The sequence below is a fragment of the Achroia grisella genome, unplaced genomic scaffold, assembly GCF_030625045.1.
Source record: "Achroia grisella isolate CSIRO2021 unplaced genomic scaffold, CSIRO_AGI_Agris_v1 utg478, whole genome shotgun sequence".
Classification (NCBI taxonomy): domain Eukaryota; kingdom Metazoa; phylum Arthropoda; class Insecta; order Lepidoptera; family Pyralidae; genus Achroia; species Achroia grisella.
The window spans coordinates 510,214-529,339 of record NW_026712882.1 but is presented as its reverse complement, the minus strand read 5'-3'; the positions used below and the strand labels follow the sequence as shown (position 1 = coordinate 529,339).

The window sequence follows — 19,126 nt, the reverse complement described above, 5'->3', positions numbered from 1 at the left end:
TTATAAAAGTTTATAGCTTGGCATACCTATGAAAAGTGCTGAAATGTACAGAAATAACTGTTACACAGCGAACAGTAGATATTTCAATTTTCAAAGATATATATAAATGTTGTTTTAGCTCATTAAGTAGGTGTTTTAATGTACGCAATGTAGGTCTACCTACGTAGGGCGTAATGAGTGACATGAGTGACATAGGACAATATTTCAAAAACCTATTTCAATTATATATTTTTTTCTAAATGTATAAGGTATATAAAAAATATTTTTTTTTAATAACTAAAACTAACATTTTTAATCAATTGGTGAAATAGTAGTAAAAAAATTAAGCTTTTTACTTACAATTGTGTCGGCACAACACACAAATCCTTGACACGTTTTCGCGTCACCCCTGCGCGCACGCACGTCACATCGACTTCTAATCCAACCCTGCTATATTTTTAATAATAAAATTCTCGAGAGCATATCGAATCATAAATATACAAATATTTTAGGAGCGAACGCGCGCGCACCAGTTACCACGCTCCGTCTGTCCATTGACGCATTCGTTTCGTACTAATTTCGGTGCAGCGACTATTCCGCGATTCTGTAAACACCGCAGCGGTGGTACCATAGTCCAGGGTATACTGACACGCCTAACAGTTGCAACTTCTTCGTAACCGCCTCCTAATCCAAAATAAACGGGAGACGTGGCAGCTCAGTTTAATCTGGACGCTACTGACTTCAGCAAGTTTACAAGAGAGGTAGCGGTAGGCCTTAAATCTGATACAGAACGGTTGATTTCAAAATAGCTAGACATGTTTTTAAATTTGTAAGTAATAAGTTCTGTTTTGGGCACGCCGTGAGTCAGTCCGGGATGAGGAAATGCGTGCAAGTTATAATTTCGGCGCGGCCGACATTGTTGAATGGTTTTATAAATCTTTTTAATGTGCGTTACCATGGAAAAATTGTGTGGGCGGCGGTGATTTTTCGTAGCAAACATACGAATTTATTGCAATTTCATGAATGTGAAAAATGTCTGAGGTAGTCACATCATCAACATCAAAAATTTCATACCTATCTACATTGTTATCTAGATATTGTAAACTGCCTTACTAAGAATCATTTAATATTTTACATATAAGACATGTATAATTGTATAGTTCTCCAAATATCATATTTTCTCTTTTTTATATACTATACCTGTCTATAATAAATTGCATCATGGACATCATGTGACGCCTGCGGTATCCTCTATGCGTTGCCATTGCGGAGGACGGTGTCACGGTAACTTCAGTAATTTGTATGCCTACTTATCAAAAATATTACCTGAGAATATCGATGATACTAGATAGCCTTCTCTTATATTGAAGAGTGTAGTAGAATATGGTGTATCAGTTTGATAAGTTAATAACATGTACAGTAATCAAAATATTTTATTTCAACCAATGTTAAAGAATATATTATAAATATATTTTAATAAATAAATTATAAAGAAATAGATTTTAGGCTGATGAGTAGGTAAACTAAATTCTTAACATCATGTCATGTGACACCACTAAATGGTTGCGGTTCCAGATGACTAAGATGTCGTGGCTCTAATTTTCACTGCCTAATTACACTACAATCGTATTACAACTTATAAAGCATGCTGCAATACGCCTGAAATATTTTTTATTAATGGATTATAATGGTACGGTGCACCCGCCTGCTCTAACGGTATACGCTGGCGGGGCAACATTGGAGAATATCAGGATGAGCCTGAGGTCAGGTACTTAGTTCATCTTAGCAAATTCACCAAGAATTTATCACCATGATTTCCAAGGGTAACCACGTGGAGGTCAAACCTGGCATGGTACATTGCTAGCAATGGGGTTTTTAGTTCAGATCACTAACCATCCTATTCCCCCCCGGCTAAAATAGTTAGACAGAGTTACCTACATAGATTTCTACAAAGTCCATCTCGGGTAGGACTTGTAGTAAATATATATACCTCAGGACATGAACTGCGTGAGTTGTCCTGAGATATTATTAAACCTATTATATATAAATAAAACAAGCTAATACAGATTAAACTTTATTTTCCTTTCCTCCTACAGCTACGTTTCAGTGATCGTCATTTTACATTTTTCAGTGCCTCGCACGCTTCCAGTAGCTTCAGACCTTCCATCGTATATAGAAGGTTTTCGACTGATGCGTCTTCATCGTCATCAAACCACAATGTGAGCATGTTTTTCGCCCTGGAAGCATCTGTGGGGTTTTCAGTCTCGAAATATAGGATTTCGTCTGGCGTATAGCCTAGTTTAGCGGCAAGTTTCTTCCAGTCTGTCAGTTTTGATGATACCGTTTCAAGCTGTTCTGGCGAAATCATTGTGACACGAGAACGACCGCTCTTCTCGTAATCATCTTCGCCAGCATGAGTAGAATCTGGCACCTGAGAACAGAGCAATCAATTATATTCTAAACGTAAAGTTTTAATGCAGTTTTTAACAGTAGATAGTGATTCAAGAGAAAGATTTCTATGTGTAATACATGTGCACCCGTATGAAGCCGGAGTGGGTAACTGGTTAATAATATTTTATTCTTTTTGTTTTGTATTTTGTAAAATATCTTGTATGCGTTTCATTTACCTGTTCAATGTCATTAGTGTCGCTGTCCTTTATAATATCCGTTTCGATCTGCTCCTCAGTTTCTTCATCAGGCGTCTCCTGCAATGAATATAGAAATATGTTATTGTTGCATACAACATTTTTAAAATACATGTCCTATTTTAAGTTACAAGTGCAATAAAGAGTATATATGTATATACATATTTCAAGAACATAGAATATATTAAAATCTGTTATAAACGTATAAATATTATAAAAGTCATTATTTAGGCAATTTAGATAGGTACATTCCGGGAATCAACAAACTTTTTTTAATACAAGAGTAAAGTTACAGTTAATAAATCTTAAAATAGAATTTATAAAAATAGTGTTAAATAGACAAATGTTATGATGCAGATTGATATAAAATTTAAGAATACAAACTTTAATTTGATTTTTAAAATAAATGTTAGACAATGTTTGTATCTAATAAAATTAATTTAATTTCGTAGTAAAATATTTAATTAAACTCGGACAGCTTGATTGGTCTAGCGGTTTAACAGCATTACTACCGATGGTCACGGGTTCAGCTCCGACACGGTACAAACATTTATAATCATGAGTATGATTATTTGTATCGATCTGGGAGTTTTCTATGTATTATATGTTTGTATTTTACTAAAATATATCTATGTATTCATATAAGTTGTATAGTACCAATAACACAAGCACTGCTTAGCTTTGGTCTAGATGGCGCTGTGTGAGTTTTCCTAAAAACACTTAAATTCTGCTCAGCTACATGTGTTTAATGATGTGTATGGTTCTGGATAAAAAAATATGTGCAATATTACCTGTTTCATAGCCTTGTCATCCCCGTTGGCATTGCTGGCCGCTGCATTAGCTGCTACCTCGCGTGTTACGCGTTCAACCTACACACAATGAAGCAAGGGGGTTATTAGTAAAGGAAGCTAGTGGTCCCATTGCTAAGAAAGTGCCATATTCCCTGACTTCTAAGGTAGGTATAGAAAATACCTGCTTTAGAAGTCAATGTCTTCTTCCATATTATGGTGTACTTATGAGTGAATTGATCAGGATTTTTTTACAATTTAAATAGTAGTGTGTAATCGAATCGGAAAAGTGTGGGTAGGGTGTGTGTGTGATATGTTATTACGAAGCGTAAAATTTCGTCAGTATTATTTAAATATATACATATACATATATACATCTTAACACATTATGAGTGGGGCAGGTATTTGTATTCATATTAATAAATATATATATTTTTCCCTTGTGTTACTTAAAATTACTTATTTTTAACGGGTAATACCTTCCCCGCTTTTAAACGGCAATGTGCGGAACCAGTTCTAGTACCTGCCTCGCTTATAAGTGGCAATTCTTGGAATGTGTACAAATACCTGCCCGGCTCATAATGTTTTAATATAATTATTTTTATATTTATAGTTTTATTTTTTGCAAATTGTAATTGTACACAAAATATGTTTCCTGCATTACTGAGTTGTGATCCATTGTCTCTGTTTTGTAATCAGTGTAAACTATTTTTGTTTTCATGTTATTATTGTACGAATAAATAAAATTCTATTCTATAACTGACCATATCATCGAGATAGTTTGGCAGGCGGCCGATGGGATTGTTAGTGTGAATGAAGAAGTGAGGACTTCGTCGCGCCAACAGTCGCAGTGCACGCCAACCCCAGCCGCCGTCTGCCGTTCGCTTGTCTTTACCACCGGCCCCATTTGCACTATGCTCGCTCACCATGTACGATTCTGGCAACAACAAAACCACATGTTTTAAAAATTACAGTTGAACCAAGGGATGATCGATAAATATCCATGTTCTTAGATGTGAATTGAAAACAATGACAAAAAAGAGTAATTCTAAACGTAAAATGTCTTGAAATTATCAAATTGGACTGAGCTGATGAACAAACAATCATATGCAATGAAAATAATTTCATGTCTTCTGATATGTCTATCGATACTTGTAGTTGAAATTGATGTTTGAAATATTTTTCTAACATTGGTCATCCCTAGTTGAGCCTCAGAATGTTAGGGGCAGATGATAAAATATTATGTACACAATGTGTTTAGTATGTTAGGGTACTTTTTACATAATCTATTAAACACAGTCCAGATTTTTTTATACTACAATGCTGGCAGACAAGATTTGAAGATGCATGTAAAATCAGGCTGTTACATATATAAAGTATACATTTTTATTACATACTTTATCTTTATATGTTATAAGATTTTTATATCAACTGATCTAATCATTTGTAATAGTAAGTATAACATAAATATCGTAGTATAAGAAAACGTTAATATTATAATATATATTAATAGTTACAATTTATTATGTTCCAACTCACCCAATGAAGGCATAAAATCTCTCTCTTTAGTACGACACGCAGCAAGATTATCCGGACACAAATTCCACAATTTTGTAAGTTCATTGCTGAAAGAAAAATTATAAATTTCTCAATATAAATAATAATAAGACTGTTTATTCAGATACTAATCACATTTCGTTAAACTAACTCTTAATTATATCTACATGTATTAATTTCCATTCCTTTCTCGTCAGTGTAAGGCTGTGCAAAGTATTACTCTACTTATATGACAAAAAAAAATTCTTAGTAACCATATATAAATTGACTGTATGACTGATATATGTCACTTTTGACTTATTTATGAGCCCTCTTGGGAATTGTATTATCCTATCCTTATACCTATAATATTATCACCGATTTTTAATAATTAGTTGTTGGGTTCCCACTTCAGTCACAGTCATCATCAGATAAATTGAATGCTTGTTATACCCCTATCCTATAAAAAAGTATATATGGACTGATACATACTTGCCCATGTAGTATTTGTTTTGGCTTCCATATTCCCGTATTGTATCACCGACTGGCCGTCGCCGTTTTCTCGACTTTTTAACATCATCTGTTGTATCCACTTGCGGCGGTGGCTTTGGTTTTTGGAATTCTAAAACAAATATTGAATTGGTTTTTATTGCAAATGTTTTAGGTTTAATTCTGGTTTGAAAGGAAAAAGTATGATTACTATAGTGTATGGATACCTGGACATCCATCATTTTTCCAAGTATTCCAATGTTCCTCTCTCTTCACTATACACTTCACACATTCCGCAAATTGTTTTCCATCTGGTGGGGTCTCCCCTAGTAAACGATATATTAATGATGTTGTCTCCTTTACCCAATCCATTTGATCTTGTTTTAATTCTTGAGATTCCCTACAAATAATATCAAAGCTTATTGAGAAGACAAATTTGAATTAAATTGGACAAAGTAAAGTCTTGATTTACAAAAATGAAACAACAATAGTTACAAAATTTATATACATTTTAAACTTAACAGTTGATGCCAAATATTGGAATAGTATAAGAAACTGTATCAGTACACATCTTCTAAAGTTAGAATCAGATAATTGGAGTTCTAGAAGCTTCTGGTTTGTGAGAAATTTGGCAAAGTAGTGTTGTTCCTTGCTTGATTCTTGCATTTCAACATCTGAGGTGACTGCCTTCAGTCTGTTCAGCTTAGATTTCTGTAGCTCGACAGCTTCTAACTTATATGATGCAAACGCTGACAGCACACTGCCTGAATGCTGAAAGTATTAATCACAATAATAAATTAACTACTTATTAACATGTATTACACAGAAAATATTTGAGCTACTAGTTTTATATTAGATTTATGAATTAAGGGACTTAGAAAGTTTACCTCGGTAAGAATGAATATATAAGCAGGTTCAGTCTCACCTATTGCAACCACCGAGTAGCTTACTCTGTAAGCTGTTTTTTGGTTCAAACCAGGATGTCAGGTAGTGAAGTAAGTGTATGTGGAGACAAAATCTTACATACATTACAAGTGTGCAAGATGACTTCTTGGCATTATTAGTGTGACATAACAGAGAATTGACTATGTGTGATACTTATATATATAATATAGTACTTACTGCAACAAATGTCTTCCATTGTATTTTGTTATAACAAGTATTTGGATTTCTGAAAAAGTCCTGTAAACTCCAAAATCTACAGTACAGATTATAATCAATTGTTAATTTGTTTTTTTCATCATCAATCACAATTTCCTCATCTAAGGAGTCCTTTAGTGTGCTGGAATTGTCTCCACCAAACTCAGTAATATTCTCAAGATTAAACTCTGATACAATATTCAAACCAGACCTCTCAGAAAATGGGAAGAATTTTGCCAAGAACAGTAGTATTCTTCCACAAAATACAGTGTTTTGTGATCTTGACAGGCGTCTAAGAAGGTCATTGCACATTCTTAGCAAATTGTTCTTGCATGCAACAAAAAACAGCTCTTCCTTCCAAATATTTACACCATTTTCAACATATGTGAACATTTTTTCACATTTATTTAATGTGAGTGCATCAAATATATCTCCAAGTAGAACAACGGGCATTGTGGGAGTTACCATTTGTCGTCTACATGATTCTATGCAGAAACAAACATAAGACTCTAGGGTATCTGGATCTTCGACCAATAATTCAAGCAATTTGTCCCTGTATGCTTGATCCATAGCCGCTTTTCTATCAGTTTCATTTGTGATTTTAGAAAAAGAGTCAAGTAAATCAATGTTATTTGTCGCAAAGGCCTTTGAGAGTACATCCTGAAATCAGACAAATACATGAGTAACGAAGTTACCATCCGGTATGCAGGATTAACTTGTACATTGATATTTTTACCTTGTATTTTGCTCGTAATTCTTCAAATCCGAATTTGTCCGACATATTTTTAGGCATTAGCATAGATTTTTGTTTTGTCAGTATAAAAATCAGTTTATTTCATACTACTTTTGTTTCATGAATACGAAAAAATAATTATTCTTTAATTCATTTTTGACAATGTGCATTGACAAAATTCTGACAATAGTAGTATAGTACTATAGTAGGAGTAGTAGGATCCCTTTTGGTATATTTACTTTACTCTTTGGTAGAATCAAAAATAAATAGATAATAGGCATAGGCCATAGGCACTCGTAAGATTGATGGACTTGTGTAGTTCGCGAACGAACTAATTCAGAAAAGCGTTCACAAGTACAAATTACGCACTACTTCGCAGAACTTTCGCTCATTGGTTTGTTTTGTTTGATAAAACTCGAAAGTTAAAAAAAGCGAAGAAAGACATTGCGGAATAATATACTATATATGCAAGTTTCAATTTTGTCTATGAATTTTTGTTTAATTACTCTGTGTACAAACCAAAGTACAAACTGAGATGCTAAGATTATTCTGTGCAGGGCTTTAAGGTTGCGTTCCGAAATGCAGTGTTTAAAAATCAATATTTTTCTAAATTTCGGTATTTTATATTTTTAACATATACGGTATATTATATTTGAAAGTGTTTTATTGTAATAATCAGCCGGCAGATTGTACGTAGTAATATATGATTTGGCTTAAAGGTCTTGTAACTAGCCATAAAACATCTCTAGAAAAAGCTTGATTGTATCCATTAGTACTTCTATATGGTTTGTGGTATCATCTATCCATACTCATCAATAAATAAAAAAAAATATATTGCCTATGATCTATTGTCTGTGTGTTTATCTTTAGAATCACTATTAAGTATTATTATTTACAGATTTTTTACTGGTTCTTAGAATAGAAATGTATTAAACTAAGTTTAGAATATTAAGTAAAGATTTATATAATAGTAAGGATACTTATAGAAAGGAGAACTGAACTGCTGTGTTTTGAAATATGGACCGAAACAATATGAGGTAGGTGCACCACCTTTTCCTTTCTCCTAATATAATTACTTTCGCGCGTCAAGTTCGGTGCGAAATAGAACGTTGAGAAATACGTACATTGAGTTTCGATTCATTAAAACCTTATTGATAATAAGATAAACATGTTTAGATTGATTTGGTACATTCACCGATGATGGATATCTTTAGCTTATTCCCGTTATATTTCATTGTATTCTCAGAATGGAATTGATGTTGTCGATAAACCATCGTATTATACAATCGAAAACTTATTGTCTGTTGGCACAGGTTGTGTGACAATACTTTGTAATGGCATGCATCTGGTTTATCAGTAAATAGCGAGACGGCCGCGCGACTAAACCAACAAAGAGTAAACAGCGACGCGGCAGAAAGACTAAACGTTATCAATATAATTAGCTGTGTACAATGCATATCTGACTCATTATTGTAAGCTTGTTGAATTTATATAATCAGCATTTTATAATATTACGAAATCATAAGAGTATACAGTAAGTAAATGGATAATTAACAAATGAATTGAATACAGATTGAAAATATAAAAAAAAGTCTAACTTTCTTTCTGTAAACAATATAATGACTTATTTTTTTTATTAAAAATGACAATAAAAATATTGACCAATTTGTGTCCTGTATTTTAATGTCCTGCAAAATACATCCAATGGGATTATAGTAGACTTGTTGTTTGGCATACTATTTTTATCATTGTCTACTGGTTATATATATGAATATAGAGTCCTATATTATTACAATATAGAAATTTACATACATACCAGTATATTAAATGCCTTTCAATTTAACAGACTTTATTTAAATTTGATGTAAATATATATTGTATTTTAAGGTTGGACAGCTATCTTTCTTTAAAAAACATACCTGGTAACAGGTAGTCGATTCTAATTTATTGATTCTAATAGAACCTTTTAAGGGTATTCTAATAGATTCTAATAACTGTATGTATGTGTGAACTGTGTATGTACATATTACACACCTGCAGTATTACAGTCAAAATATTTCAAACTTTAGGATTTAATCTTTAAACTAGAGATTTTAGAGTGTATTTTCTGTGTTAAAATTTGTAATTTTTGAAGTAATTTAGTATTGTATTAAGTGTTCTCTATATGGTTCTAGTTTTATTGATTTTGGTTAATACAAATAATAACATATGTGCAAATTTTCCTAACTTATATTGTATTATGAAGTATTATTAATGATCGAAAGAAATACTGTTAGAGTAATATTTCTTCACTTCCTTAATTTTACTGGTTTTTTAATGGAATGGTGCAGCCCCAGAGTTACAATAGTTAGTTAACATGAAGACAGAAATAAAAATATTCCAATGACATCAAAGATATAGCAGGAGGAAATTGGATGAGTGTAGTTACAAACAGAAATTATAGAGCAAGTAAAGTTCTAATTAATAAAAGTATGAACATGAAGTATGTATATGAAGAATTCACCAGGAATTGTTTCCAACATTAACCACATGAAGGTTGACCTAATGTAGTAAATCTTTAGCAATGGGGTTATTATTCCTTATTACTAACAGTCTCTTCCACCAAATTTTACTGACTTATGTACTTATGTTAATGTCTTTAGACAGTGCTTTATAAAAACATATTTTTTATAAAGCACTGTTTAAACACATTAATTTTAACTGTTAACAGCAAATGAAATAAGAGAGTAAATAGAATTAGTTACTGTACAGTATAATAGAAATATAATGTTATTATGTTTGCAAATGTCTTCATGACTAAATGCCTGAATGGATTTTAAAGCATTTTGTGTGAAGACAGATTATGTTATGAGGAAGATTTATATAGGCTATTGTCGCGTTATTGTCCAATAAAAAGAACTGTTGTCTCAAAAAACTAGACCATGTTACACATAATGCCTACTTTAATATACTTCTATGAGTTTTCAGTAATGATGGTTGCTATTATTATTTTAATGCAACAATTTCAGATCAAGTTACGTGAACAGTGGATCACGATCATTACCACATATGGGTGGGAATAAACGCCACAATGGAAGTGGACACAATGGAAATGGCCACAGGGATAATGGGCATAATGGGAATGGACATAACAGTGCACGGTTGAGTCCACCAGCTCAGACATCACCAGGAAACTCACAGAACAGTCAACATGATGATCTCATCAACTATATATATGATTCTTGGAATAAGGTAGGTTAATAGTACTTGTACATATCAGAGATTTCTAAACAGTTACACACATTTCGTTATTAGTATATTATACTATATAGAGTATTGTTTAGTACATTGGTAGGGGAAAAATAATATACAAAAAAAAGTGACAAATACATGCATAAATTAAAATGACCACATATTATTTTATTTAGAATATCTACAGCAAATATTATAAAAATTGACTACCAAACAAGTTATAATTTACAAATATACAAAGTTAATTAAATTACATCATAAATATTGCAATTGAAAATATACATATGAATATGTCAAGTCTATCAGTTGCCTTACACAACCATAGTTAAGTTATATTGTTTGGGACTACATGGCTGCATAGCTGTCAGTTCATCCAGTCAAGTATTTTTTGAGTTTATTGTTTAGAAACATAGTATATTTATATATTAAAATATTTAATGTTCACAATGTTAGTGTTAATTTTAATATTTCTCCAAATTATCAGGTGACACGGGACATAAGCACCGAAGAGGCTAGATACTACCAAGACCCGTTAGGGCCTCGGCAGCTGGCTAACTTCAGACCGTTCAATCTGGAGGAGTGGTGGGCACGTCGCCTTGTTCAGAGCATAAACCGTAACAAGCATCGATCTTAGTTTGAAAATGATGTTATATATAGGTGAATTATCTTCTCATTGTACAGACCTTAATTGTCATTCTTATTCTTAGGATAAGCATAGATTGATTAAATCACGGCAAAGGCAACAGCCGTAATATAACTCAATCAAATCAAATAATATGACACTATCAAATTAAATCAAAATATCTTTATTCATATTGGTCTAATAAAAAGTCCCTTATAAGCCAAATCCATTACGAGCTAAGAAGTCCTGATAAGAAACTCAGCTGTTACTCTTGTCAAATAAGCTTCTACATGATTGCAAAAGTACACATTCAAATTAAAATTCTATTACGGAGTAGTGACCACGAGCATACGCTAATGCATTTTTGTCACACCCCACAAGCACCAGTTCACTTGTATCACGGATGAGTCAGCCATCTTTGTACTCAACCTTATTAATGTGAGCACAGTGACTATTTAAAAGTACTTAAGTATTTTAATAAGATTATTTATTTTATTCTAATCGTATTGCATACTTAATAGTGCGCAATTATCTTGTCAAATCTTCACGCTATCATGTGTAAGCGCCGCCTTTTATTTTTTATATTATTGGATGCGTGAGAAAATGTTTTAGAAATTAGATTGAAAAGATTGAGTTTATGGGAAGATTGTTTGACTTTATTACTTGTAAAATATTAAACCATTAAATATTATTGTTGAAATTCACCTTGCGATGAATAGACTGACGTGAATGTGAAGTTATAAAGCAGAAAAAAGTGTTTCTTGTTTAGTTGTTGTTCATAAAAAAAGTAGAATTTTTTCTGACAAAAAAAAACTGTTCTTTTAGTTTGGTTAGTAAGGAAATAACTAGATGGTACTATGTAGTCAAATATATAGGATCGTTATATATATTAAGAAGTCAAAGTACTGGGTAGAAACGAAAATTGATCTCACTAGCTTATTCTTACCAAGATATTATAAAACTGCAATAATATTGAAGTGTACCAATTGCCTAAATTGACATACCTATGATTTATATTTGACTGTACCCATATATTTGACTATATTTTACCAGTTAATTAGGCGTGTGTAGGGCAATTCAATTGATCTGCTAAGAAAGAATTCCAACAGGAAATTCTCATGGGAATGAAAAAATATAAATTCCAGTAAATTTATTATTATAATTTTATTATATGTCACAGACAAAGAGTCCTGTAAGAAATGTGCAGTAGCTGTAGGAAATGTATTACATTTACAGTTTTCATTTTTTATCGGCCAGCATTCATGTTAAGAGCTAAACTTATAAATATCGCGAGAGTCGATTATAGGCCAATATATAATAAAATTTATTATTATATATGTGTTCAGTTATTTGTACATTAGGTGTCGATGCGATGTGATAATGACTATTTGTTACAACATTATCACTTTGTGTGAATCTTTATTATATTATAGATATCATTAATCAAATGCTATTGAACATCTATTCGAGTATAGGCTCCTAAATTCAATGCGACTGGAAATATACTGTAATTTAAGTTGCATTTGGATGTATAAACAAATGTCATTGATTCGAAATCCCCTTTAACTTTTTCTTTATGACCATGACATTACACGAAATCGACAAAATAATTGACTGCGTCAGAAAACAGTGTGTTATATAAGGTTACTTCTTGACTTTGGAATGACAATTTTAAAGTTGTTACAATGAGACGTTATAATCACTTGTATGTATTATTTTAATATTAGTTTCCCTTCATTATGTTATTTAAATGGTAGTCCCAAATTGATCATGTTGTCAAAGACATTGGAATAATCTTTTAAAATTATGTAGTTACCTGTGGAGTTTTATAGTATTTGGAATTAATTGAGATTGATATATTGCATTTGAGTCAACGAAATAATAAATTTGCACTATAATAATAAATACAATAAATAGTTGATAGTGTAAAAGATTAAATTATAATTATATAACATATTGTTATACATTGACATCCCAAATTGTATTATCATTGTTATGGTTTTAAGAGTATCTGGCATTTTAAATGTCTTATTTCATAATGAGATTTATAGAGACGATTTTATATATTTTTGAACTTTTATTTAAAAACCTGGCATTTTATATTTAAATCATATTAGTCTTAACTTATATTTTTCTACACTCACGCCACACTAACAGTTAACAAATTATATATGTATCATTAAAATTGTCTGTTTCTATCATATTTTATTTTTGTATTCAGACATGCAAACTGCCTGCAAAAAGGCCTTATATATCTATATATCTATAGGCCCTATATATCTTTTCGAAACTACTTCAAAAGTGAAGAGGGTAAAATTATTTAAGTGTTTTTTTTTTCACATAATATACTTTTTATTGTGACATTAAAAAAAACTTTATGTATTAAGAAGAATGTTATTTCATAATTGATCATTATTAGACATTTTTTAAATTATCGTTCAGATATATGTAAAGTCATATAATAAAGTTGTGTAGTTATTTTAATCTTTTGACGCACTTGTACCAACAGTACTATTACAATGTTTTTGAATTATTTAAAACAATAAAGTATATTAATTTATTGTTCTCAGTGGACATAAGGATGGGAAACAATTTTAATGTATTATTATTTCGTGATGATAGCGAAGATAAGGTGTTGTATATAAGTTAGTGTGAAATTATATTTTTATTTGTGTCATAAGGTTTTTTTTATAAACACGACTTACTTAGCTTTGACTCTGTGTGAAGTATTTCATTATTTTAACTTTCTCGATTCGATATGAGAATTGCAACATAGAAATAATTATATATGAAAGTGTTCCATGAAAACCATAGACCACCTTCATAAGTTCAATATTTTCTATATGGCAGACCTGATATCGTATTGTATTATATATAATTACGACATTCCATAAACTGTATTTGAAATTACATTATAAATAGATTTTAAGAGATGCAGCGCTGCCTGATTATGGATTTGAATAAAACACTTTTAATAAATGTATTTTTTTTATTTTAGCATGTTTCAACTTTTATTTGTTGTTTAAGCTTGATATTATTTTTTTATATTATACCTGAGAAGAAACGGTTACGGTACCGGAGACCCGAGAGTTGGGGGAAGGTGATAGTTATGAATGTGGACTAGTACCCTGTAGACCCCATTGCTAACAATGCACTATATCAAGTTATCCTCCACGCGGATTTCCCTGGAAATGATTGTGATAAATTCCTTACGAATATGCTGCGTTGGGCTAACTGACCTGACATCATGCTCATCTTATAGTCCACTGGTGCCCCGACAGCGTCAACCCTCGGCGCAGGTGCGTGTACAATTCCGTTACATTCATTAAAAAAAAAAAGTAACATTTGCTTCCTGTATTTTCGAGACACAGTAGACGTCAAACTTCCAACAAACTAGCGTTGAAGTTTCTCTCTTGTCGAGAGAAGGGACTCTCTCTGCTGCCACCAGCCTTTCTCTTACAACGCGATTATATATCGTCTAAAAATAACCTGTATGAAACCGGTTTGAAACAGCAGGGTCAAGTACACCCAGGTCTGCACCGCCTCTGTATGAGAAGTGTGGTGCAGATTACTATCTGCACCACAAGCACAAGCAGCAAGTCAATGCATAAGTGTAGTAGTCAATGAAATGCCAGCGGCAATTATTGAAATTCTTATTTGTTATACAACATTCGTTATAGTCGAGTAACTAAGCCGTTGCACGGCATTTTCATTTAATGTTAGACTTAGACACTAGATATATTAATTCAATTTCTTAATGCACCCCCAACATGAATCTCTGTTTGCCCAATGGTTGACTTGGAGAAAATGCCTCAAGGTGTTAAGTCCGCCATGTGTACCTTTATTTATGTATTTGTGCATTAAAGTTTTAATAAATAAATAAATAAATATATTAGTATTCAAAGTAAATAAATGCTTATATAAAAAAATCACTTGACTTTCTTGGCAGTTCTTCTCAATCGAATCTGTATACTGAACTGGAAGGTAGGTGAAAAATATTAATACAGAAAGTTAACGCTTATAAGCGTCTACAATATCCGCAATAATAAATGATTTTTGTTTTTGATCTCCCAAGACATAATTTTATATTATTCGAATTAAACATATTTCAGTCAAAGTTTTTAAATATAGTTGTCGAAATATGATGACATAAAAGAATATGCTTGTAAGGTTTCGCACACAGGCGTTGTCGACGGTTGGTGCCGTTCTGCATTAGGAGTGTTACATTACCAACCTAATTGAAATGGCATAGATACCGACGTCTAACTCATGGAAAGTGGATTTTTTAACGTCCGTAGTTGTTGTCTATGTCTAGGTAGCAATTTATATATTACTTTTATATAACGACCTCGGTGTTCTAACGTTTTAGCGCACTTTACTTCCGATAGTCGCGGGTTAGATTCCTCGCATGGTACAGACATTTATATTCATAAGAATCATTGTTTGTGTCAGTCTATATAAATTAATTATGCATCTTAGTATTTGTATGAATTAGCTAGTATGCATTATACAAGCTATGCATAGCTTGGGACTAGATGGCGCTTAGACGCGCACAATTTTACTTGCACCTAAAGTTGCCCCTTTTTGTGTTATTTTTCTTTATTATATATGTATAATCAATAACCTTTCTCGATAAATGAGCTATGCAACACTGAAAGAATTTTCAGTACTAGTAAATTCTTGAGATCTACTTCAATCAAAGAGACAAAAAAACTTAATCTTTATAGTATTAGCGTATATATCTATGCAGAGAGAAAATATTGATCCTTAGCAGTTGTATCCAAGCATCAAGGAATAGTCTCTTGATAAATAAATACATGTACCTATGTAATTGTATAGACAGACATAAACTTGTATAGTGGCTGTACACTAGCAAATATGAATACAAACCTCATAACATAGTTGGTGTATATCAGGAATTCATAACGCGTACGTACTATGGTCGTATGTCAAATAAAGTGTCTCTTCCACGTTATACAAAGGGATGTAATGTACGCGACCGCGCCTCGAGGCTTACGGCAACTTACAACATTTAATGAGTTCACCAACTTCTCATTTTGTTAACAACAAGCAGATTATGCGACAGTTTTGTTTGCGTGCAGCATTCTTGGTGGGTACAGCTTGGTTTTAAGTTATATGCACTAATTAGAGTTCTAGTTTATCGAGGTAAGGAATGTGTCTATTCAATTTATGCTTATATTGAAGATTTTAGAAAGTTATATTACTTATATTGCGACTACGGATGCTCTAATTCTTCTATGTAACAATAGGTTGCTTCAATAATATATTATGCTCAATTATATCTTGGGAGTCAGCTGCCAAGATTCTGCAAGTAAATATATTTTCGAAACCGACTGTACCCTGCATATTCAGTTACAATTTTATTACAACAATAACGTGTGCAAGCACCATTAGCAACGCAACACCGATTAGTGTAAATCTCAGCTGTTGTGTTGTTGATGGGGAGTTGAAATTTAATTAACCGTCTACAAGTGCGAACAGCCGAAAGCAACCGTGATGAATTAAATCTGTGGTCGTAAACCTTGGCGGCGGTAATTGATCACCCCTACAATTTACGTAGAAAAATGGCGGCAAAAAATTTTTCGTCACATTTACGTAGTGATTACTTGTTCTGTGACATTAACTGTCATTAATTTTCATAGAAATCAGTTGAAAGAACGATTTAGGTCAGGACAGGTGGGGGAGTGGAGAAATATCTTCAGTTTAATTACATACCTACTCGGAATCGTTAGGTGAGAAGTCATTTTAAATTGAAGTAAAATGTAGGCCAATATTTGAATGTGAAAAGTTTTCGTAATGCGCTAACTGAACGCTGTTGTATAAGTAGGGAAGTATATTATAATGATGTCTCATTTATTTATTAATTAATTCATGATTCAATATACAGGTAATTTAATTAAATTACTTATTTATCTTATTTATCGATGGTGATAGAATAGTAACTCATGTCATATCAAATATATCTACCATTAGAACAAACAGAGTCATTATTCTAGTTAAAGATGGTACAATAAGATTGAGATCAGGTTATACCTATCACCGTAGCCAGATGCGGCCAATAAATAATTAATTTTTAAATAAAAGATTGATTTTATTATGAGAACATAAACATTAACAAGAAGTCGAAGCCACTGATTACAGCTAGTCACTACTATTAATATATTTATTAGCTGTTTTAATGGAAACATTTTAATCAATTTACGGAACTGGGAACTGGGATAAAAATCTATCCTTTTTTCTTGCACAAAAAAATAATAACGGCATAGATAAAATGCTGCCATGAAAATGAATATCGGGGACTTTACCCCTCATTAGTGAGCAACGTCTCTCGTTCACGATAAAACAGTAAAAATAAGCTACTTTGTTTCAGGATCGGATTTGTTATTATTTAAAATGAGAAACAGTACCTACGTATTGCAAATTTTAGTATTAGATATACACATATATACTTTTGAAATGACTCTCAAAAGGCGTTACTTTTTTTTTAAGAGTTTAGTACGTATTACTTATTATTATTTAGTACGTGTTACTTAAAGGTTCCAATTGTTACAATATTTTTGGGATTATAATAATATAACCTTTACTTATAAACATATAGGTACCTATATATAGATGCATAGATAAAAGGTAAAAAGAATTGGAATATAATAAATTGTCAATTTTATTATAGACAATTCGAAACATTATGAATAATATTATTGTTAAATATATCAATTTCATCTAAATATCGATCTAATTTGATCGAAATGTAGCTGAATAAGGAACTATGTACATAAATATATATGTAGATACTATAGATGTCTGAAACGACACCCCTGGTCACGTGATCAAAATTTAAAATTTCTAGATAGCCGTATATCGAGTGACTTGCCTTCCAATGACATGATGTACGTGGTTCATATAGGTATATAGGCGACTTATTATCAGGTAGGTTGTCACTTGTTTGCTATTCCAGTTACATAAAAACAAAATATTATAGACACGGAAGCCAGTTTATCTGTATATTATCTTTTTAAGACTAAACAACTGAACCATTATTAACGAAAGAAGTGCAGATTTTATCACTATTTAGGCTATTTATTATATCAGAAAAAGCAGACGAAGTCACGGCTAATAGACAGTGATATATCAATTTACAGGCATGGAAGAAAATAGAAATGAAAATTGTCTTTTATAAAGGAGAATCAAGACAAGAAATTCAATAAGAGCACCCAACTGTTGAAGGTAATCATTTCAAGGTAATTGGATTTATTTATTGGATTGAATAAAAACACTTTATTGTTCATCTCTAAGAAGCATATAGAAAAAGAAAATAGAACCTGCATTCGAAGTATTCATGGAACGAGGCGGAGGTAACAATGAACGACCAAATTGTAGAGGATTATGTGCAATACTAAATGTAAACAACGTTGCCGTTGTGAATTAGAATAATAAACATAAGCCCATTATTGTAATATACAATTTTCAAAATACCATCCTGATCATCTGGATGAATGCTATTTTTTTACCGTGCGTTTTTTTTTAAATACTTTTCCTTTTTTTTTATGGATGATAATAGTAAAGCGCAGGCGGGTACACTACCCGTCTGCGCTAACGGTTTACGCTGGCGGGGCATCAGTAGAGGACAATAAGATGAGGGCAGGTCAGTTAGCCCATCGTAACATCACCAGGAATTTATCACGATGGTTTCCAGGGCGAACCGCGTGGAGGTCAACCTGACATGGTACATTGCTAGTGATAGGGTCATGAGTCCACATTACTAACAACCCCCTTCCCTCCATTTGCCATATATCATCATTAGACATTCTCAGTTTGTCAATATCTTATCGTATCTTGCACAATTTGTTATACAATTTGAAGTAGGAACAAAAATAAAACAAAATGTGATTTGCAAATCCTGAGTATAGAAAAATATTACATACATTATTATATATGAAATGTA

General features: G+C 32.1%; 2 protein-coding genes across 2 annotated transcripts; one reads left to right on the top strand and one right to left on the bottom strand.

The window, feature by feature from the left end:
• Positions 1-2,047: 2,047 nt before the first annotated feature.
• Positions 2,048-7,474, bottom strand: LOC131845645 (THO complex subunit 1). Its single transcript, XM_059194733.1, has 10 exons — positions 7,314-7,474; positions 6,560-7,237; positions 5,946-6,208; positions 5,665-5,837; positions 5,441-5,570; positions 4,952-5,037; positions 4,177-4,349; positions 3,416-3,493; positions 2,607-2,684; positions 2,048-2,410 (listed from the first exon to the last, which is right to left on the bottom strand). Exons 1-10 carry the CDS (start codon positions 7,374-7,376, stop codon positions 2,093-2,095), a joined length of 2,040 nt encoding a protein of 679 aa, XP_059050716.1. The 5' UTR covers positions 7,377-7,474; the 3' UTR covers positions 2,048-2,092.
• Positions 7,475-8,139: 665 nt separating this feature from the next.
• LOC131845612 (uncharacterized) lies at positions 8,140-11,907 on the top strand. The gene is made up of 3 exons (XM_059194689.1): positions 8,140-8,347; positions 10,319-10,541; positions 11,026-11,907. Exons 1-3 carry the CDS (start codon positions 8,328-8,330, stop codon positions 11,173-11,175), a joined length of 393 nt encoding a protein of 130 aa, XP_059050672.1. The 5' UTR covers positions 8,140-8,327; the 3' UTR covers positions 11,176-11,907.
• Positions 11,908-19,126: the final 7,219 nt, after the last annotated feature.